The following is a 23,639-nucleotide window of genomic DNA, read 5'->3' as shown; positions in this document are numbered from 1 at the left end:
ACCTTTGACCTTTTGGATATAAAATATCATTACTTCAGCATTTTATCGTGTTTGACGTTTGTGTGAAACTTGGTCACAGTTAGACCATGAGCTCTTGAGTTATGGCCCAAAAACATGTTTTGTTAGCTCAGATTGCCCTTGACCTTTGACCTCTGACCACTGATCAGTTCATCCCTGAGTCCTCGAGTCCTTATTCTGCCTTGTTTCAACACATTTACACTGAAACAAGTGAAACTGCACTGGAGACAAGTGGGATTATCTCATCCCACTGGCAGATTTTTTACCTTGTTTGAATAGTTTCAGGATTTTAACCCGGATTTTTAATTTGAGGATAAGTTACTTGTTAAAGTGGGATTTTTTGTCTCAGTATCTAAAGTTTCAGCAACATTGCACTGAGTCTGATTCTAAGAAGAAGAGACAGGCGAGGCCATCATGTTAGCTAAAGTTACAGGGATTATCTGCACCCTCACTGGGCCAAGTTACCCCAAAACTCTGCCCCCGAAACATGAGCTACATGTACGTCGATGTAACTTGTTGACAAGCGCTGAAAACCCGTGGGTTTGATTGCACTGTAACAGTATTTTCCCACATGTGTGTGTTTCAGAGAAGAGAAGCCTATCCAAGCGAGAACGGTGAACCTGGTTGGGCAGAAGAAGCCTCCGCAGCAAAACGATGTCAGGTGAGCAGCCGTCACCGACCCAAAATCGGATGTGCCGGTTAAAAAAAAAAAAAAAAACGTGTCTGAGAGGAGTTTGAAATCGGTCTTGTGTTTGGTTTTGCTCACCACGCTGGCACGGTTTCACCTCGGCGCCCGATCACGGCCCCTCCGCTCTCTTGCATCATGTTCACCTTTTTGTTGTGAGATCCATATTACACCTGAGATGAGTCAGCAGCGAGAGTCCTCACAACGCCGGCGACGAGAGTGACTCAAGCCGCTGTTGTGAGCGTTGGCTGATAAGTGGAGCGACACCGCACAGGCACCTGATTCAGTTTTATTAGATTTATTTATAGGGAGTACGCATCGGTTGACATCACCGACAATCTGTTTCAACAAGCCGCCCACTTTTTTACCTCAGTCCTGAGCTCGGTGACGGTGATTTGAACGTAAATAGCTGCTGGAGAGAACATGCAAAAACACCTAATGAGCTACTGTGTGATCTCTGCACACACACACACACACTCACACACACATTCACACACACTCACAGAACAGCCCTGTTGCTCAGCGGCTGTCTGTCATCAGTCAGTGAGTTTCCCTCAGCGGTGCAGATGGACGTGATTGGTCGGATCAGGGCGGTCCAGGCCGCTGTGAGTCACGGCAGCCCGGCCGCCGGCGCCCTCCTCCGTACAGTAGCTTGCTTATCCTGGACTCAGATGGTCTGTGTGTCTCGCACAATTTGCTCCGGTCTCCTGCCAAACTGCTCGTCTGGTGGAATGAGTGTGTGTGTGTGCGCGCGCGCATGTGTGTGTGTTTTGGGATATGCTTCAGTTTGATTGCCATTTACTTACCAGCTGCAACTGGAACTTCACTTTGGCTGTGGATAGCAGATTGGAGAACGCACGGCTGGTGTGTTCAGGCGTCATCACTTTAATTTGGTTTTTATCTACCATTTGCAGTTAATCCTTGTGTTGTAGACCTGGCAGGAAGGGGAAGTCCAGATTATGGTATGATAGCTGGCTTGGATTATGCTTTATGTAGGTGATCTCTCTATATATGATGCTGCAGGAGGATGCAAGTAAAAAAGGATGCAAGTAAAAAAGCAAAGTAAAAAGCCTCGCAGTCCAGGTGGGAACTGAGCCCGCTGCTAGGAAGCTAAACTGCCGTCTGGGCCTCCTCGTGAACCCGACACAGGACGGGTCCTTTCCCAGAGAACCGCGTCCCACTTTGCACCGTCACTGCAAAAACGATCCACTCTTACAGGCCGTTCAGTCTAATCTTTCATGTTAAAATCTTGTTTTCTCTTCCAGCGAGGTAAAAAGATTATCTGCCAGAGGGATGAGATAATTCCACTTGTTTCCAGTGCAGTTTCACTTGAGGATTTTTTTTTTTTTTTTTGCTGGGAACCAGGATGAAACAAAGCAGGATCAAGAAAACTGGCACTTGGTTCAAGAAAATTCTGGAAACGAGTCGATTAGCATTGGAAACAAGTGGGATTATCTCATCCCACTTGCAGATTTTTTTTTTTTTTTTTTGTTAAAGTGCATAAAGTTTGCAGGACACAGGGCGGTGCTTCAGTTCCTTTACGAGCCTGTCAGCTAATCGAAGTTAACCTGCTGCTGTGAGACCATCCAGGTGGTTTATCCCTGTCAGCACAGGATATGGGACTTACTGTAACGATGAAGGTCTGATAAAACCTATTTTTTACAGTAACAAATCTTTATTTAAGGGATTGTGGCAGTGTGGCGTCTTTGTGTCAGTAGAGTTTTGCACTAAAAGTAGGATTTTTTTTTATTTTTCTCTTGCTAGTGCTCCTCTATAGTTGTGACCTCCAGCTGTCAACATCCAGGCTCTCTGTATCACCAGCTGTGAATAGGCACCATTTAAGTTAAATTACAACAAAAGTCAACATGAAAATGTCCTATTTAAAGTGGAATAAAGCTCCAAGACAGGTCCTTTCCTCTAAATGTATGCCGCTCTGTTGCTCTGTTGCTCAAAGATCAGTCAACTCCCGCTTAAATGCTGACAACCCAAACTGAAGAAGTGAAAGGGAACTTGATGCTTTAGCAGCTCCAAGAGGAAGCAGCCGATCCCTGAGGGTTTGACTTTACCAGCAACTTTATGGATTGGAAATTGTCTTTTTTTTTCCTCTCTTGACCAACTTCATAGGGAAGTCAGAGGTCAGAGGTCAACTATAGAAAGAAAACCCTAACGTTCATCCACAGCTCCAGAGCTTAAAGAGGAACTGGAGTCCAGCTTTTCCTGGCTCGGCTCGCCTCTCGTTTTGGATTTCAACACCGTTGTGGATTTTGTCCTTGAAGTTTTGTTTTGTTGCTTCCTGTTCGCTTTAGTGTGCAATTTAATTTTGGCAAATAAGGCGACTCTTATGCACTTTAATTAGCGAGGATGGGACTCTCTTCTCTCTTCATGATTTCCTCTGACAGGACGGGTGGACCTCAGCCAGGCTTCCTTATGAAGGGGTCGACTCTTTATGCTGCCTCATTTCTCTTTAGCCACTGTGTGTGTGTGTGTTGAGTTATTTGATGGTTTTTTTTTGTTAATGCAGATTTGAATTGGCAACACAACTTGAAACTGACTTTTATTTTATTTTATTTATTTTATTTTTTCCATCTTTTGGTCTTTGATGTTATGTGAGCGTCTCCGTTCTCGTGCGTTTCCATTTCCGTTCTACTACGGCCCGTAGTGAGATTTTTGTTTTTTCTCCGCTGCGCAATGATCAAAAGATAATGCTTGTTGATGTGCTATCTGTGTGTGTGTGTGTGCGTTGTTGCATCAGAGTGTGAGGGGGGATTACAGAGTAAGTCAACTGGAGCACATCTGCTTCCCTGAGGAATCCCACAATACGGCCCCATTTATAACATTACACCAATCCGGGCCATTCCGGTCAGCATTCCCGACATTATCCCTCTGAACACCAGGCGCTGCAGCGTTCCACTGGATTGGGACGGAGACAATATTAATGTCTTTAAAGTGCTTTTAATGCAAACCACAGCGACCTGCGCATTAGCCCGGTGGTTCAGCGCGATACACTGTCATCACACGGCTCCCAGCTCACATGGTGGCTCCGAGGCACGTGGATGTTTTAACCTCTTGACCTCTGACGGTCCCTTAAATTCCCCCCAGAGGATCCTCACAGTTAGAAAAAATAATTTTTTTTTTTTTTTTTTACCATATAGCAGGACAGAGTCTCATCCATGCTGTGTTGCAGCTTCGTTAAAGCTTGTTAGCTTCGTTAAAGCTCGATGACACTGATAGTTTCAACAACGTTTTTTCACTTCAGTTGAGTGTAATGACCCTTTAAAAGTGGGTAGTATGCAGCGTGTTCTCTCCTCCTTTTCACTTTTACTGCAGTAGATTTTTACTGCACTACTTCTACTTCTACTGCAGTCAAATACCAGCAGAGGAACAGTACTTCTACTTCTACTGCAGTCACATACCAGCAGAGGAACAGTACTTCTACTTCTACTTCTACTTTTATTTCATGTTTCCCTGGAATTCAGCAGGATCTGTTTGGGATATTTGGGAACGTTGAGATCTCCACTAGAATTTAAAATAAAGTAGTGTGGTTCTGAACAAGTGCAGTAAGGGAAGCTGAAGAGGTTAAACTATATTTTTACTCAAGTAAACGTCTTGAAAACGCTCCTTTTAGTGCAAAACTCCTGAATTCTCGTTCAACACGTGGTTTATTGTGAAGCTCTGAGCTCAGCTGTTAATGCAGTATTCTTTGCATGCTGGTGTTGCATGGGGTGCGTTTGCATCGTCTGCAGTATTTCTCACTTTTTGCTCCCGTCCGCAGCAAACTGCTCAGGTGTGCAGGTTCCCTTTGAGCTGCATGTCCTCGAGTCAGATTTCAGCAAAGTGTCGGGAGGTTCCCCCGCACCGCTGTCTGCGCGTCGGGCCGTCACGCTTCTGCACGCTCAACACGCATGTGCTGTAACGTAAGGATGTTTACACCTCGCCATCACCGAATGTGATTGGCCAGGTGTCTCCTGGCAGCAGGGCGCCATGGCGACGGCCCAGCAGCACCGTGGTAACCCCAGTGAGCCCTGGGATTGGCTGAGAGTCACTTCCTCGCTTCCTTCAGGGACTGGCTGTTATCCTGGTCTTCCCATGAGTCTCTGCTCCGGCGGGGACCAGGGAGGAGCCCGACACACACCGGCAGCTACGTGACTCCGCGTTCGACAGGGTTCCTTTTCCCATCGGCGGCATCGCTTTCCTCATCGAGCCGCTCGTGTTTGTCCCGGGCTGAGCCGTGCTTATCTGTGTTTCTCTGCGTTGGGCATGAGTGAAGACAGAAACACAGAGTTAAAAATTATTATAAACACAAAACGTGAAGAGGAAACATCCAGATCATCACAGATTTTAAAATCCTCTCTTCACCGATTCCTGTTACTTGATCCATAAGGTCCGCTTGGTGTATATTATCCACAGAGGGCTAAGCTGTATTAATAAGCTATAATATTCCTGTTATAGGCCTAGTGGTGCTTGGTGTATTAAAAACAGAGGAAAAAATAAAGAAATGGTCAAATGTGCGTGCGTGTAAGACGTTCCAGTCGCGGTCCAAAACTTTCTGTCTCTCTGTGTAAACGTCCCCTGGAGCCTCACCGGGGAAAAGCAGGTCACAAGTGGAAGCAGCAGATTAGCCAGGCTGTAAAAAAAAAAAAAAAGAGCAAAAAAGTTTTTTAAATAAACTGTGCAAACCTTTTGCTGCTTATATTCATCGCAGAGAACCCCAACATCCTCTGGAAGCTCTTCTACTGCTTATTATGAGGGAAAGAAAAAATTACAGAGCGACATGAAACGTCTCATCAGCATCTACAAAACATGAAAACCTTGCAACTCCAATTTTTTTCTCCCCATGAACTGGCCTGTGAGAAAACTTTGCGTTATTATTATTATTATTGCTGATAACGTCTGAAAGACCTGAGGATGTGAACGTGTAAACCAGAGGAAAGGAGCACCAGAAAAAACATCCTGTGCCACCGCTGGTTAAAAAAAAAAAAAACATGAAGCATAAACCAATTAAAAAAAAGTTTGTTCTTGCAATCAGCTGATTATATTTTAACAAATACTTTCAAAGCTAAAGACAAACATATTGATGGTGCAGTGGAATTGTCTGACCCCACCAGGGAGTCTTAATCTGCTTGTTTTATCACATTTATACTTCTCTCCGGAAAAAAATCCTGAAACGAGTGAAACTGCACCGGAAAAGTGGGATTATCTCATCCCACCGGCAGATTTTTTTTTTTATTCCTTGTTCGAAAAGAAACAAAATTTTAACTCCACATGAAACTAAATGCCTGGTTAAAATAGAGATTATTTTTTTTGCGGTGTAAAAAAAACAGACTTGTCAGTTTTTCTCCAGGATCTGAGTTTGTGTGTTTGTGTGTGTGGATTATTTTTTTTGGGATTGAAAGCGTCCGCCGTGTGTTTTCACAAAAGCACAAATTATTCATTTGTGCATCATGTTGGTTTGTGTGTGAGCCGTCAGCGCTCCAAGATGTGAAAATATGAGGGAGAGGATGACGATGATGTGTGTGTGTGTGTGTGTGTGTGTGTGTGTGTGTGTGTGTGTGCATATCTGTTGGCGCTCTGGCGTGTGTGTGTCCATTTGTGTGTTTGTGTGTGTATGCATGTAAGTATGGATTTGCGGCCATTTGTGAATATGCATGAATCTGTTTGTGTGTGCGTGTGTGTGGTGTGTGTGGGCATGTGTGGCTGTGTATGCATACCAAGTGTGTGTGTGTGTGTGTGTGTGTGTGTATGTGTGTGTGGATGTACACATTTTTGTAGATTTGTGGCCATGTGTGAATATATTATGCTACAAGTGAATATGATTTTTTGTGTGTATTTGGGTGGCTGTGTGTGTATACATACTGTGTGTCTGTGTGTGTGTGTGTGTGTGTGTGTGTTGCCTGGCTGTGTATGGCGTTGCCAGGCCATATGGAGCGCTGTCTGGGGAGCACACTACCCACTTAGCTCTGCTGTTGGCTCTGGTGCTCTCTCCATCTGTCCCTCTCTCTCTCTCTCTCTCTCTCTCTCTCTCTCTCTCTCTCTCTCTCTCCCTCTCTCTCTCTCTCTCTCTCTCTCTCTCTCTCTGTCACTGTCTTTCTCGCTCGCTCACTCTCTGCTTGTGCTTTATCTCGTCTTAAACGTAATACAAAAATAGTCTTCCTTAGGTATCTCTCTAATTACAAGTTTGTGTGTGTGTGTGTCTGTGTGTGTGTGTGTGTGTGTGTGTGTGTGTGTGTGTGTGTGTGTGTGCACTTAAGTCGGTGATGGTGTGTTAGTAATGAGGTGTGTTATTGACAGAGCTGAGTGTCTTCTCAAGCACTCTCTCTCTCTCTCTGTTTTTCTTTGTCACACCTCTCTCTCTCTCTCTCTCCCTCCCTCTCTCTCCTTCTCCCTCTCCTTCTCTCTCTCTCTCCTTCTCTCTCTCTCTTTTGCTGAATATTATCGTCGCAGTCCCTTTGCGCTCTTGAACATCCTCTCGCTGGTGAGCGGAGAAGCAGCTTGTCGAGTTCTTGAACGCGTCTCCACCAGGCCAGATTATTCTTAATCCGTTTAATTCAGCGCTCAGATTAGGATACTACAGCCAATAATCAATAAAAATGATCTGTGTGTGTGTGTGGGTGTGTGTGTGTGTGTGTGTGTGTGTGTGTGTGTGTGTGCGTGCGTGTTGTGGTTTTTTCCAGGTTACACACACCCTGTTAGGTGTCATGTCTTACACTGGATTATATTATATAAGCTCAAGGCATTACTATTCACTAACACTTTATTTGTCGTGAACATTTGTTTCATTTTGTGGAGATGACGGTCCAAATGAGACAGGAAATATTAAGAAAGAAAAAACAAACAACAACAAAAAAAAGAAAGAAACAAATGAGGTGCGAAAAAAATCTAACACTTCAGTAACACTTTTATTTTGAAGTGGCGTCTCTGAAGGCGTTCGTAAATGCGTCTGAGGCACACGGCGCACAGAAACACTGACGCTGGCATGCGACAAACAACTTTTTTCAATTTAAAATTCGCTTTTCTTATTTGCTATCATGTGACCTGACATCAAGAAGATTTCTGTCAACCCAATATTTAGCTGATTATAAGGCAAGCAGAGATAGATACCTTTTTTTTTTTTTTTTTTTTTTAGAGTAGAATGATCAGATAAACATCACAAACTTAAGTTAAATCTCATTTCCTTAACTATATATTATTTAAAGCTGCATTAACCAACATTATATGCATTTTTACAGTAAAATGTACAGTAAAAGTCACTGGTTTGATCTTTCTAAAATTTCTCCTGCAGTCAGCGCTGCGGCCACGGGAAAAAAAAAAAATCCATTCAAAGCAGCGTCACCTTGTAGCTGAAAGTCAATTTGGAGCTCGGGAACAGAATAATCCCAGTTAATCCCAACAGGAGGCCTGTGTAGCTCTCATTTCCGTCTAGAAAACACTTTTTTTTTTTTTTCCACCTTAAATTCTGGTTTTGTTCAAGTGATGTGCTGTGAGCCTGGAAGCAGGACTGACTCCGGCTGTCAGCGCCCTCTAGTGGTCAGAAGTCACTTAGTGCAGCTTTAACTCCCAACTTTTTTTCTTTTTTTTTTTTGCTTTGCTGTTTGGGTTTCCGGTGACATGCCAGTCAAACTCACACAGTTTAATGCTCTGCAGGTGAAACTGGACTCACAGGCGTTAATCAGGTTTCCAAAAGTCTTGGATTTTGATGCCAGCAATCTCCATTTCGATCAGTGTTTTCAGGTTTGGGATAATGGATCAGATCTGCTGCTGAAGCTTAGGTTATTGTTGAGTGTCTGGATTTATTTACATGCTTAAAAAGATAAAATATTCCCAGATTATAGAACACACCTGAGGAAAGCTCAGCATTATCAGATACCTTTCACATGACTTGACATGACAGTTTTTGGACCGTTGGCTGCTTCTCAGGTCATGTCCACTGTGTTTTGTGATTTTTTTTTCTCCGAGACGTCAGATGTCAAAATCCCGCTGAGCAGCCTTTCTGCGACACGTCACCTCTGACAAAAATGTGGACTCCCTTCTCCAAAACGGTTTGGACCGTTTCCACCAGGCGCTTTGGGCAAACCCGGGCCGCGAGGAGGATTAGCGACCGGTCCAAGAGGCTTTTCGGCGGAGAGCGAAGCGAGCGTCCGGTCACGCGGCGTCTCCTCGCCGTGTGACGGGCAGGACGGGTCAGCTGGTCGGTCTGAGGTCATGTGGTGCAGCCGAGCCTCAAATGGCTCCTCGAGGAACCAGAACGCGGTTCTCCGGGCTCGTGCAATCGCAGAACTATTTTTAGTGCAATGAAGAAATCATTTTGCAGAGTTTCTACATCGCACCGAGCTCACTGGAGGTCTTGTGCCACTAAAGGAAATGGCTCTAATCTTAATCCAGATTGTAAACTTGGTAAGACCTGACCAGCACTTGCACTTTGCACCTTTATTTGATTGATTTTACCAGACCTGTGTCCAGTTTACACACAGTTTGCGGGCAGCACCTTTAAATCTCAGATCTTGACATCAAAATAATCTTCAACCTAGTAGAGAAGAGGAAAAAAAAAGAAGAGCAGCAAGGAAAACAATCTCCTTTAAATAATCTTGTTAAGAAAAAGGAGGGAGCTGCCTGCTTCACTTTACACGGCAAAAAAAATCTCCATCTTTACACGTCAGTCAGTCTCATCCTCAGTGTTCAACTCGTGCTTTTCTTCATACAAGGTGAAAGGGATGAGATAATCCCACTTGTTTCCAATGTTAATCAACTTGTGTTATGAATTTTCTTGAATCAAGTGTCATTTTCTTGATCCTCGTGGCCTCATTCTGCCTCATTCTGCCTCATTCTGCCTCACTGTTTCAACACATTTATTCTTCCTCCAAGAACAAAATCGTGAAACAAGTGAAATTTCACTGGAAACTGTTTGAAGTAAAACAGGATTTTAATGATTTTGAGACTAAATGACTTGTTAAGATGGAGATTTTTTTATTTATTTATTTATTTTTATTTTTTGCAGTTTACCAACCCCGCTTTGTGTCGCGCTGCGTTTCCTACTGGTGCAAACAAATATGAAGTTGAAGTCTCTCGTCTGATATGAAAACACGAGCCGAGCTGCCAAGAACTCCAAAGGCATGAGTGTGAATGAAAGGACGCAGCTTTTTTTAAGCAAATAAATGTGCACTGAAGACTGTTCAAAGCACTGATGAGCACAGAAATCCAAAGGTTTTCAGCCAGGAACTCATATGGGAAGAAAATCTTTTTTTTTTGTGTACACAGCCTCTTTTAATTGAAACAGAGAAAGAGATGGCGAGCGAGAGAGAGAAATGATAAAGTGATGAGGAACAATTATATATGTGAAGTCTCATTTTCCGCTTCCGGTGCCGTGTCACTTGTTTCAGGAGTTTTTTCTGGGCACTTGTTAGATTTTTAGCGCCGAAGATGAGACGGACTAACTTGTGAAGACGGGCTATTCTCCTGTAGAAGCGAGGCTGAGTGGGTGTCGAGGCAGACGGGGAGGAAATCCAGAGCCAGGGGGAGGTGAGAAGAAGGGAGGAGGGGAGGGGGGGGAGGGCGAGGAGGAAGGAGGGGAGTGTGGGAGAGGAGCAGGGAGGAGACGGGGAGGCTTCCTGGTGCTGCTCGTACGCTCACTGTGTGTGTGTGTGTGTGTGTGTGTGTGCGTATGTGTAATCATCTTACAGTCGTTTATCCCCATATTCAATGTGAAAATTGTGATTTTTCTTTTAACAAGGTAAAGAAATAAAAAAAAAAACTGTCAGTGGGATGAGATAATCCCACTTATTTTCAACATTTATTTCCAGAATTTTCTTGAATTAGGTGTGTTTTTTTTTTTTTTTTTTTTTTTTAATCCTAGTGGGCTGATCTGCCTTATTCTGCCTTGTTTCAACAGATTTATACAAACAACAATTTTCTCATCTCACTGGTGTTTTTTTTTTTTTTTTTTTTTTTACCTTGAAAAAAAAAAACAAAAAACACAATAACAACTAGATTTTAAACACTGACGATGAGACTAAATGACTTGACAGCATGGATTTTTCCCCCTTTTTTTTTTTTTTAGTATGTCACTGTTTCAACATATTCATACTTCTTCCCAGAAAAAAATCCTGAAACAAGTGAAACTGCACTGGAAACAACTGGGATTATCTCATCCCACTGACAGGCTGTTTGAAAAAAAAAAAAAAAAAAAAAAAAAAAAAATTAACACTAAATATGGGACTTAATGGAGATTTTATTCTCGTGTAAACCCTAAGTCGTGTCAGAGTCGATTTATCTGATCTGTCATTTGTGATAGCAGCTAGAACAACCTGAGAAATGACAGCTGACTGAAAAGATTATTTTTTTTATAATTTAAACTCTCAGAGCGAGCGCTGGTCCTGAATGCCAGGTGATGCACCTGTTTTTTTTTCATTTTGCACGCGGGTGCATTTCACGCAGTCGTCTCTTCCTCCTCTAATGGTGCAAAGGAAAACGACAGGATGAAATCTGGAGTCACGCAAGGCAAGGTAAACGCCGCGGACGCTCTGCCATCCCTCCTGTCACTCCAACGAAACACAGCCTTCAAATAACAAGGGAGTAGGATGTAGGAGAGGAAGGGAGGGAGGGAGGGAGGGATGGGAGGAGGGATGGAGGGACGGGGGAGGTGATAATGCACCAGAGCGGCTCAGCGTGGCGATTTCTCTGACGGAAGCGAGGGAGGGGAAGCGACGGAGGAGGAACAGCAGAACCTGGCAGAGAGAGAGAAAACCAGAGCGAGAGAGAGATCCTCCATGTTCCTGACGCCATATGGTGACCAGCCAGGCCGCAACACACAGCCGAGCCGTAAATAAAACGGAGGCCGAGCTACAAACTCCTCTGTGGGAACACTGGAAGGAGAAAAAAAAAAAAAAAAAAAAAGGCTGGTGTCAACAGAAATCAAGGATATTTTCAGCAGGAAATATGAATGCAGTTTGTGGTTTTTTGCTCGTGCAGGAGGGGCGACACAAGTGACAAAAAGGTTAAAAAAAAAAAAAAAAAAAAAAAACTCAATCAATGTCAAACACACCATGCACAAAATTAACTAAAAAGCAAAAACAAAAAAAATATATGTTTAAAAAATGTCTCTTTTAATGACAGATTTCCTTTTGTCACACACAAAGTGTTTGGTGAAAAATAACAAAAAAAAAAAAGGAAAAATTACATAAAATATATTAATACATAAATAAAACTAAAAAAAAAAAAAAAAAAAAGCATTCTCTAATTTTCCCGAAATTAAATCTTCAGTGACAGTGGCAGCAAAACAGGAAATGCCGCCGGACATCGCTCTAACTGATATGAAAATTTCTGCATTTTTAGGAAATATAGGCTCATTTGTGTATTTTAATTCAAAGATCAATAAGTCATAATATTAAAAAACTATTTGTATCCATATCATAAATAAATAAGCGTGTAGTTTCTCTCTGACAGCATAAGGGCTGTTTTTTTTTTTTTTTAAATTATTATTTTATTATGTAATTCGTTTTTTTTTTTTTTTTTCACCTGTGGTGCCTCCTGTTGAAGCAGCGCGTTATCACCTGACCTACATCGCTCTGATAATACTTAAAACGATATATGATCAATTTAATAAAGATTCATATCAACGTGAAAAGGTGGCAAACTCTAATCTGCATGTAATAAGATATTAAACTGATTTTAGGTGGCTTCACACACACACACACACACACACACACACACACTGCAAACCGGAAACCCATTCCTAATTCTGGCATGCTTTTTACCTTCCATTCAATTTCCTAAATAGCATGAGAGGGAGGAAACTTTTTAATACTCGTCTATTATAAGACACCGAACGAGCTCCAATCAATCTTGTAGATGACTCCTCTACAGCAGCAGTGTGTGTGTGTGTGTGTGTGTGTGTGTGTGTGTGAGAGAGAGAGAGAGAGGATATAAGTTGGGTGGAAAAGAGGAAAGGAGAGGGAGAAAGCTTTGAGGAGGATAGAGTCAGAGCGAGTGAATGAAACTTTAACTTTTAATGCTCTTTAATGCAACATCTCACCACAAAAATCAGGCAAAAAAAAAAAAGACTGAAATAATTTTAAAAAAGATAAAAAAAAAACAAGAGAGAGAGTTGCTGGAGAGACAGTAAGAGTGAAAGACAGAGAAAGAGAGAGTTGGAGGGAGACAGAGAGAGTTGGAGTGCTTAATTTCTAAATAGCTGCGAGGTGATTTTCTCTGACATTGGCTCTTTGTTATTTGATTCATGTCTGCCTGCGTTTTGAATATCGATCCAGGAGCCGGAGGAGTGACTCATGCTCGGCCACAGAGGCCTGAGTCACTACAGGAAGAGAGTCGAGGCTGGCTGCGTTTCCCAGCCTGATGCCACCCCACTCTCTGAAAGCCCAGGAGCCCGGGAGCCGCTGCCAGCGCTTGGCCGGAGCAGCAGCGGTGACGCTGACGGACCCGAGGACTCAGCTCTTTTATCTCACCTTATTATTGGACAGATCTGCAAGTACGCAAAGCAGGGGGCCCCAAACTTTTGGACTTTTTTTTTTTTGTCCCTGCAACTTTAAATCCTTCTGAGAGGGCACCACAGATTTACCTGTAACCAGTTTGTGCAGAGCTGCTGCTATTTTAGTGGCAAGAGGTGGGAGTGGGAGCAGCATCGTGACAATGAGAATATGTTTATTAAATCTGAGGGCCAGCTTTACGAAGCCTTTTGCAGTTTTTTTTTTTTTTTTCCTGCATTCTGCCCGTTGCAGATGCATCCTATTTATCAAACAGGCGCAACAGGCTGGACATGCAGTTTCATCTGAGGTAGATAGATAGATAGATAGATAGATACTTTATTCATCCCGCAGGAAATTCGCAGTTTTTCAGCAGTATCCACAGATTACAGATTAAATAAATCAATAAAAAAAGATAAAAAAAATAAAAAATAAAAATAAAAATAAATAAATAAAAAAAAAAAGAAAATAAAGAATAAGATCTAAAAAAAAAAAGATAAAAAAAATAAAGAATAAGCACGTGAAAGCACAGTGTGTGTGTCTCCCCTGTGTGCACGTGCAGTGGATGCAGGTCTGTGCAGATGAGTGTGTTTTTTTTTATCAGACGTTCTGATGGGTTTACTAAAGTTCATGCAATTTGCGACTGCGACTTCCGTGGAAAATAATCCGCCTCCAAATCACACTCGATTCGACCGCTGTCACACCTCTGAATGGACGTTATCCCACCACAGGTTTGGGTTCGCGGCTCTCTGCTGCACCGTCTATCGGCTCAGACGCTGTTAGCATCCGCTCTTTCCATCAGTCCATCAGTTTCATCCATCAGTCAGCCTGAACCCGTCCAACGCGACCCTGGAGCCGGACGCACCGCGGCGTGGCGTGAAGAGCCAGGCAGGCGGCCGCGGAGGGGCGTGGCTCGGCTGGAGGGGCGGTGGGTCGGTCACGCGGACCTTGGCGAACGTTAATTTTCCTAACCTTAACCACGAAGCTAACGAAAGCCAAGCTAACGCTGACAACAGCCTTCCTGCCCGAGTAAATGCAGGTGATAAATTTATAATGTGGTTTTTGATGTCGCCTGCTGACCAGGTTTTACTCTTCATCTCACATGGAACTGTGTGTGTGTGTGTGTGTGTGTGTGTGTGTGTGTGGTGGGTAGGGGCCACACTGGTTGATTAAAGGCATTGGTATGGTCCATGGAACAACACACACACACACACACACACACACACACACACACACACACTCTCTGCTCCGTGATCCAATCAGGTGAGCAGGTAAAAAGGTCACTGACCCACATCAACGCCTCACAGAGGAGCTCAGCCCGTAAACAGGGAGCTGCTTTTTACCCCTGAAATCTGGAATCTACAATCAAATTAATATGAAAAACACACAGGATTCTGATTCTGACTGTGTGTTTGGTTACATGTTAAAACACACACACTGCAAAAAAAAAAAAAAATGCATGTTCTCGAGTCATTTCGTCTCACAGTCGGTGTTTCAAATCTTAAAAAAGAAGATCTGCCAGTGGGATGAAATAATATAAATATATATATTTTTTTACCTTGTTTGAAGAAAAGCAACATTTGAAAAACTGAAGATGAGATTAAATGATTTGTTAAGATGGAGATTTTTTTTTTTTTTTTTTTTTGGCAGCAGAAGAGAAATGATGATCAGTGTCGTCACGAGAAAACATTCAAACTATTCACAGAGAATGGACTTAGAGTCGAGGTTGAACTGTGTGTGTGTGTGTGTGTGTGTGTGTGTGTGTGTGACCTCTCTGCTCGTCCTTGCCAAGTAATCGCCCTTTGCTCTGTCCGGCTCTGAGTTATGGTGCATCGTAGCATCGGTCACGCCGCTCGAACACAAACTCCTGCAGCTCCTCCTCCTCCTCTCTTCTTTTTGCACTCCTCCTCCTGCTGTTTCCACCTTTCTCCTCCTCTCCTCCTCCTCCCTCTCTTGTGTTTAATTTAAAAATAGCTCCTTCGTACCCTTTAAAGAAAACACGTTTTAGCGAGATTGTCCATCTATCAGCCGCATCCTGATCAAACATTCGCCGACGGAGCCAAAGTTCCTCGCCAAGTTTCTTAACGAGTCGCTTAGCCTCAAAGTCGGGCTCAAGGCTTTATTTGTGAGAATGTGATGATTTCACTTGTCTCCGGGAATTTTTATTTTGAAACAAGACAACTTAGTGACACAGGTCGCTCCGTTGGAATCAAGAAAATAAATAAAGTGAATTAATTTCTGTCACCTTCACTGGTGAAATCTCGCTTTTCTGAACTTGTTTCCAGAATTTTCTTGATCCTAATGGGCTGATCTGCCTTATTCTGCTTTCCTTCCACAGATTTATATTTCCCAGAGAAATAAAAATTCCTGAAACAAGTGAAGCTGCACTGGAAACAAGTGGGATTATCTCATCCTACTGGCAGATTTTTTATTTATTTATTTTTTTTACCTCGTTTGGAGGAAAATAAGATTTTAAGACTGAATATGAGACTAAATGAAAAAAGATGGAGATTTTTTTTGCGGTTAATGTTCCCTTCCCTTCACTCGGTTTAAGGAAAAAAATATGATTTTGAGACTCCACGCTGGAGTAAATGACTGCCTGAGACGGGTATCTCTGCGGTGCTTTGTATGTAATTAGTCTGCGTTTTCGGCGGCAGCGCTCAGGTTTCTCTCCACGTCGGTCGCCACGCTGCAAAAAAATGCCCCTCTCAACAAGTCATTTAGCTTCATTTTCACTCTCCGGAGCGTATTTTTCATCTCACGGGGCGGGACGAGACAGATCTCTGCGCGAACGTCAAGAAAATGACAAGTTGATTCAATTCAAATGAAATTTCCTCACCTCCACTGACGGATTTTGCCTCTCGCTCGGGGAAAAATATGATTTTACGACTCAATACGGGATGAAATGACTCCTCGCTGTAAGGGGGGTGTGTGTGTGTGTGTGTGTGTGGGGGGGGGGGGGGGGGGGGGGGGGGGGGGGGGGGGGGCTTTTTGCAGCGTGCGGCTCTCGTATGTAATCCAATTAAATTTACATTCTTATGAACAGTGCTTGGGTTTCTCTGTGTATGTGGAGTCAGAGTGCACAGCTTGTTAGTGCTGCACGGCTTAATTACGAGACACTGTATGCTAATGTGGCTCCCCGCTGTGAATCGCGGGCCATTTGTTTTAAACACATATATATGCATTCACACACACACACACACACACACATACTGACAGTCTCAGATCCTTATTAGCATTTCACAAAAGGTTTATTTTTGTGTTTTTCAAGAGGAGAGGCATTGAATGGTTTGATGAAAGAGAAGGAGAGTGAGTGTGTTTTGAGTGGAGGAGTGTGTGTATGTGTGTGTGTGTGTGTGTGTGTGTGTGTATAGGAAAGTGGAGACTTTTATTCTCACTTTGGCTTAACCTTGTATCTTATTACGCCTGAATATGGATGTTTTTATTTCTGCGTTTTCTTAATGAGCTCGCTATCCATCTCTCCGTCCCATATATCCGTCTCTGATCTCTTCCCAGATAATTCCTCTCCTGTCTCTCTCTCTCCTCCCTCCCTCCTCCTCCTCCTCCTCCTCCTCTTTCTCTCGCGCTCGTAATGATCTGTTATTTTTCCGCCCAAACATTCCCCGACGCCGTTATTTGATGTGATAAAGATTTTTTTTTTTTTTTTTCACCTGAGAGGAGACAGAGAGAGAGAATCTGACAATCTGACGGTTGACAAGGATTTGTAGATTTGCATTCTTAATGTGTTTGCTGCTCGTGCGTTTATCTGACACCCTGCTCTCTTTGCTGCACGTTGTCAGTGCAGGAGTGACAGGAAGGGACCGGGTCGCACGCTGCTGGTTAACTCAACCTGCCAACTGGTGGAAACATGGAAAGTCATGCACGTTTCCCCAGTGGATCACTAGCCACAGCACTCCATGCATCAGGGTATCCGCGGGGTCTTGAAAAGTATTAAAAGGTGATAAATCAGTTTTGGGAAAATTAAGACCCTTAAAAAGTATTTAAAAGTCTTATCACGACTTTTTAAAGTCTTAAATTTTGAATATTTTTTCTGAATTAGCTGTCGAAGAGTTTGATTCCCAAAAACATCGTAAAAGTGTGTGAATTTATTCATTTTTATTAAAAAAACAAAGATGAACAGGTACATAAAAAACTAAGCTATTGTGGGTGCGTTCGTAAATTGTCTCTGAGAGCACCAGAGCGAGCGGGCGGGTGGAAATTCAGAAGCACAAGATAAGCTCTGTTGTATCATAGTGGTCTATAGTCTGTATCACAAACTAAAACTGTTAAGTTAAAAATATCACTGATGTAAATGGTTACAGCTTGAAGTGGCGGTAAGGTATTGAAAAATATTGAGAAGGTCTTAAAAAAGTCTTAAAAAGGTATTAAAATGAACTTCAAGATTCCTGCATATACCCTGATGCATGCACTATGTACATGTGGAACTCCATGTTAACACTGATAATAGATATTTAATATGTGGTGTGATAGGAACTGCATGCTAACACCTTATTATTATACCACGTGAGCTTCATGCTAACACTTCAGCCTGCACTACAGCCTGTGGTCCCTCGTTTATCGCGGGAGTTACGTTCTAAAAATAACCCGCAATAGGCGAAATCCGCGAAGTAGTCAGCTTTATTTTTTACAATTATTCTAGATGTTTTAAGGCTGTAAAACCCCTCACTACACACTTTATACACTTTTCTCAGACAGGCATTAACATTTTCTCACTTTTCTCTCTTGTTTAAACTCTCAAAGTTCAAACCGTCATAGAAAAATAAGTCCAGTATTATAGAATGAACGCATTCTGTACTGTACAGGAGACACGGCACGGAGGAGATTGATTGACAATGGTCTACAGTCCCTTAGCCAATCAGCACGCAGAACACAATGCGCTGTAAAAAAAAAAAAAAAAAATGCAAAATTGCACTAAAATTGCGAGGCCGCGAAAGGTGAACCACGTTATAGCGAGGGACAAGTGTTAGCTCCCTGCTAACACTTTGGCGTAAACGTGGTGTGGTGGTAACGCCGTGCGACTCCATGGAGGAGCAGCGGTCTGGTGTCACAAACTGGAAACCCTCAACTAAAAGGCGACGTAAAGTATATTTAACTGGGTTTAATGAAAATAACACGCATTATCATTGTAGTAAGAGCTCTTTCTGCATGGAAATTCATGTCACCAGCAACTATGTGTTAGCGAGTGAGGGTACAAGTGAAGGTCAAAGGGAGTGTTAGGTGAGTGTTTGTGCCCGAACCACATCAGGATCAAGACTTGTTTGCGGTCACGGTCGGTTTTTCGTTCACATTCGGCGCGGTGCATCTCAAAGGCTTTGAGGTCGGACGTTGGAGATTTCAACCGGGAAACTGGGTTAGGGATACACTGCAAAAACGCAAAATCTTACCAAGATTATTTGTCTTATTTCAAGTCAAAAATGTCTTATTTCAAGTCAAAATATCTCATTACACTTAAAATAAGACATGATCACCTCAGAAGTAAATTGTTTTTAGACAAATTTGTTTGTTTCATTGGCAAAATTTGCCAGTGGAAAAAGTAAAAATTCACTTGAAATAAGTGAAAATTAGCTAGAAACAAGAAACAAATTTTGCCAATGAAACAAGCAAATTTTCACTTGAAACAAGAGACAATTGTCTAAAAACAAGTTACTTCTGAGGTGATCATGTCTTATTTTAAGTGTAATGAGATATTTTGACTAGTAATAAGACATTTTTGACTTGAAATAAAAAAAAAAACAAAAAAAAACAAGTTAAAATTTGCTAGAAACAAGAAACATATTCTGCCAATGGAACAAGCAAATTTTTACTTGTGACACAGGTGAACAAGTAAAAATTTGCTTGTTCCATTGGCAGAATTTGTTTCTTGTTTCAAGCTAATTTTAACTTGTTTCAAGTAAATTTTCACTTGAAACAGGTGAAAATTGTCTAAAAACAAGTTACTTCTGAGGTGATCATGTCTTATTTTAAGTGTAATGAGATATTTTGACTAGAAATAAGACATTTTGACTTGAAATAAGACAAATAATCTTGGTAAGATTTGACTTTTTGCAGTGTAAAGGTGATTTCTGTGGGAAAAAAAAGAAAACAAATAAAGTATTAATTTGACACCGGAATCGAAGTCAAGGCTCCTGAACTGGCCCTGATTCTCGAGATGTTGGAAAGACATAAATTCTCACTCTGTGCCAGGAAAAATTAAACAGATCAGCCCTCTGATTTGGCCGCATGGAGGATTTTGATGTGTGTGTTCTCGCTGCTCGCTTACGGCATCGTATCCAAATCGTTCCCACTGCGTGGAAACAGCTGAACACAGTTTTGACTCCGTGTCACTCTTTGCTGCCTGATGCTACATCGCTGAAAAAAAAAAAAAAAAATCTGCTACCGGCGCTCCACCCTCCGTCCGTTCGTCTCCCGCTTCCACTAATCTTGTCTCGTGTTTCCAGCTTTTTTTTTTTTTTTTTTTTTTTTTTTCTCCCACCCCTCATCTGTTTCTCCGCTCTGCTCTCACTTTGCCTTCATCGTAAATGAGCAGACCTGCTGACACACATTCATGTTTCATTCTTCCTGGGGGATTTTCTCCGACGTAACTCTGTAAATATCCGTGCTTCACCGGTTTCAGTCGAGATTTAAAAATAGACAGGACATGCATGAAGGAGCGGCGGGAGGGCGGAGCGGCGTAAAGAGAGAGGGAGAGAGAGAGAGGACGAGGGGAAGCATGGAGGCGGTGAGCTGTGGACGGAGGGGGGGACAGAAGGAAAGAAAGGAAAGAAAGAGCTGGACGGACAGAAAGAAAGAAAGACCAGGAAGGAAAGAAAAGGAGGAGTCGTGCAGGTGTTCATATTTAGGGTTTGAGCCTCTATCGTCGTGAATATCAGTGCCTTTCAAACGGCATTCAGACCACAGGACACCGAAACTCTGACGGGTGTGACACTTCACGCTTTTCACAGCTTGGTGTGGAGGCCCCAAAAAAAAAAAAAAAAAAAAAAAAAAAAGGTTCTTTCTTTTTAACACAAAAAGTTGGAGGAGGATTTTGAAAAAAAAAAAAAAAAAAAACTATAAACCTGAACAAACATATTAAATAAAATCAATTTCAACCTCAAACTTGGTCCAAAGCCGACCCTGGCGACCTTTCTTGACGTGTGTGTGGCTGTTTTTGTTTGTTGGCGTGTTTAAAGCTTCAATGCAAAAAAAAAAAAAAAAAAAAAAAAAATCCAAATATTGCTTGCATTAGATGGCTCAGCATTACTGTAGCTGACATTCTCTGGCAGTGTCTCTGGTCTGAGTCTGATAAGAAATCTGCATTTAAAAACACGGCAGCTCCCAATTGGATGTTGGTGCTGTTGATCTGGCGCGGCGCTGCGCTGTGATTGGCTGGGAGCTACACACCCACCGCTCACAGGCCGACGCCCAGAAAAGTCCCGAGCTCAGCGAAACAAGGAAACCCAGGCAGAGGGCAGGGTCTCTGCACACACACACACCAACACACACACACACACACACACACACACACACACACACACACACCAACACACACTGCTAGTGGCTCACAGTCATGAGGATTAGTTGTGTATGAGTCTGTGCTCATTCTGCCTATTTGTTTTCACCATGGATGAAAAAATAAGAGACCTGGATGTGGCCTTGTGCACTTTGGAAGTGAAAAGTGTTGGATGTTCTGCATCATGGATGTGTTTGCTGTAATTTGACATAAAAATTCACAATTTCACAAAAAAAAAAAAAAAAATCCCAGTTCTCCACACAGGTACGGCTCTTTCAGTTTTCGGTTTCGTTCAAGCTCGTTAAATAATAACGTGATAAAATCTGGAGTCTGATCAAAATCGGCAGAGATGCGTTCGGATTATGTTGCAAAGGGCTTTTTCATAGACAGTCAGTGAAGTATTGATCACACCTCTGATTAATATATAATCAATCAAGCCGGCCCCATGTACGGCCGAGCCGGGGGATCAGGAAGGAAATCCTGCGGCGCTGCAGCAGGCGACTTCTCCCTGACCTTTGGCAGCTGCTCCAGGGAGGTGTGTATGACTGACTGTGTGTGTGTGTGTGTGTGTGTGTGTGGAAGCAGGTGTATTTAGCCTATTTTTGTCACCATGTGTGTAACCACGCCTCGCTGTGCTGTCGGTGGATTTGTGTGTGTTGTGATTGTTTTTGTGTGTAGACAGCACAAGAGGAGAGATGGGCCGAGGTGTGTGTGTGTGTGTGTGTGTGTGTGTGTGCGGGCAGGTATGCACACCTCCAGGTGAGCTGTTTTCCCAGGTGGGCTCTGCCTGGCTTCTCTTCAGGCTTTGCTCTGCTTGCCGGGGCCAGTTTGCTCTGCGGCGCCCGGAGGAGCGATGCCGGCTCCTGCGGCAGACGATTGGACGCCGGAGCTGTCAGTCTGCTCCCTCTCTCTGCTGGGACTTGTAGTTTTTTAACGTCTGAGCCGATGGGGGAGGAGGCCGCGCCGGCGACTCCCTGTCTGTAAGTACTGTACTGCAGGCAGGACGGGAAAAGATGCCGCTCGCTCTCTGGAGCCGATTAAACTGTGAGATCTGAGCTCATTTTGGTTGTTTTTTTTTTGTCTTTTTTCATGTGGCTCAGTTCAAAAAACCCTCTTATTCCTGGAAATGATCGTGGTTTTTGGAGTTGTGTGCGTGGTTTTGTTGTTAATTTTGATTGTGGTTCCCAGTCCGTCCATACTGTGGTTCCAGTTTTGGTGATTTTGCAGCGAGGAGCGGTGGAACTACCGTTACCTTTCTCTGCTACTCGGTCATGATGCACTTTGACCAAATGAATGCATTGCTTTTGTTATTTATTGCGGATTCTCTTGCAGTGTTTTTGCAGAAACATCTTGCCTTATCGTGTTATACCTCCTGTCTATCTAGATCTTTTGTAAAGAAATAGATAATCTTAAGCGATCTGCCTGTCTAAGTGCGCGTTAAGTAAAGGTAACTAAATAAATTGCAAAGTAAAAATGTCTTTCTCCTCTCTCTTTTCACTCTCAGTCCGTCCGTCTCCTTCCACTCTCTGGTCTTTTTTCCTCTATTTGTTCTTCTTCTGCTCTCGCCACAGTGTGAAATCCAATTAATCCACATACTGTAACGCTTTAGATAAAACCAATACTCCCTCTCGCTCGCTCCCATCGATTCCAAGAGTTTCTTATGTCAGCGAAGCAACATGAAACAACAGCAGAAACACCAAAGTCGATGGCGCAAAGCCCCACAAACGGCACAGAGAATACTACAGATATCGACTGGACAAAACTCACAGATAATTCCTCCTCCGTCCTGTTTTCCCTCCACCTCTCCTCCCTTTTATCATCCCTCTATCAAATAAAAAATCACCCTCTCCTCTCCAGCTCCTATTATTGTAGTTTATTATCTTAATATTGTCCCTTATACTTGTGTTATGTAACGTCACGGTGGCATGAAGCTCCCCGAATGTGGACCGACATGAATTCAGTCTGCAGTCAGAAATGAGGGTTTTTATTCGTTTTTTTTTTTTTTTTTTTTTAAGGGTTGAAGTCGTTGAGGGAGTCGGTACACGTTGCTGTCACTGCATCTATGGTACTTATAATATTTGCTGCATTTATTTTCTTGGTTTTCATGCCTGAATTTACATATTTGACATGTTTTTCATTCATTTTCCTTTACATATATTCTGCACACCTTGCAGCGTTTTATTTATTTATGTATCTTTTATTTGTGTATTTTTAGCGGTGTAACTGTATCTCACTATTTGCTCGATATTTATTGATATTTATCTTTTGCTTGTGCTTTTTTTTTCCTGGACCCTTAATTTACTGCAACTGAGAGGCCGGTGTATAATCTCTTGAATGAATGAATGAATGAATGAATGAAGAATTTTATTTTCAAATGAAGAATTTTATATATATGTGTACGTTTTCCATATATAAATACAAAAGATAAAAAAAGGACAACAAAAAGAGAAACGGATAAACAACATAGTGTATCCTGTTTGAAAAAGGAGTAGGAAGAAGTATACACTTTTTCATACCTACCCCTTTCTATTTACTATTCATCATAACTGATGTAATTGGATTCTATATAATTCAATACAACTGTACATGTAAATACATGTAATTATGCAGCCTAAGTACTAAACAAATCCCATATAATGCGCAATTTCTACTATATATATGTATATATACACACATATGCATATACATACATATACATACATACATACATACCTATACAGAAATACATACATACTTACACATATATACACACATACCTTGGTATTAATGACACTTAAGCTGAACTAAATTGAATAATGAGCACGATGGACCCTTCATGTTTCCGTCCTGTTTTTGTTTGTTTTCCTCCTGCAGGGGCATCCAGCAGCAGCTGTCCAGCTACAGGGAGACGGTGGTGCGGCAGGCCACGGCGGCGGCGGGCTCGGCCGTCCACCGGGACGACGCGCCGACCTGC

The 23,639-nt window shown here is 42.5% G+C and overlaps 1 protein-coding gene across 1 annotated transcript in view; it reads left to right on the top strand.

Annotated features, from left to right (window-relative positions):
- rims1a (regulating synaptic membrane exocytosis 1a) overlaps positions 1 to 23,639 on the top strand; it is a 112,962-nt gene that overhangs the window by 4,414 nt on the left and 84,909 nt on the right. Inside the window, exons 2-3 of the mRNA XM_030070612.1 lie at positions 605 to 679; positions 23,540 to 23,639. The exon at positions 23,540 to 23,639 is cut by the window's right edge and continues 111 nt beyond it. Coding sequence (XP_029926472.1) covers positions 605 to 679; positions 23,540 to 23,639 — 175 coding nt within the window. The remainder of the gene's footprint in view (positions 1 to 604; positions 680 to 23,539) is intronic.

The sequence above is a fragment of the Myripristis murdjan genome, chromosome 15 (genome assembly GCF_902150065.1).
Source record: "Myripristis murdjan chromosome 15, fMyrMur1.1, whole genome shotgun sequence".
In the NCBI taxonomy this organism is placed as follows: domain Eukaryota; kingdom Metazoa; phylum Chordata; class Actinopteri; order Holocentriformes; family Holocentridae; genus Myripristis; species Myripristis murdjan.
Note: the sequence above shows the minus strand (reverse complement) of the source record. Positions and strands in the feature narration are given on the sequence as shown.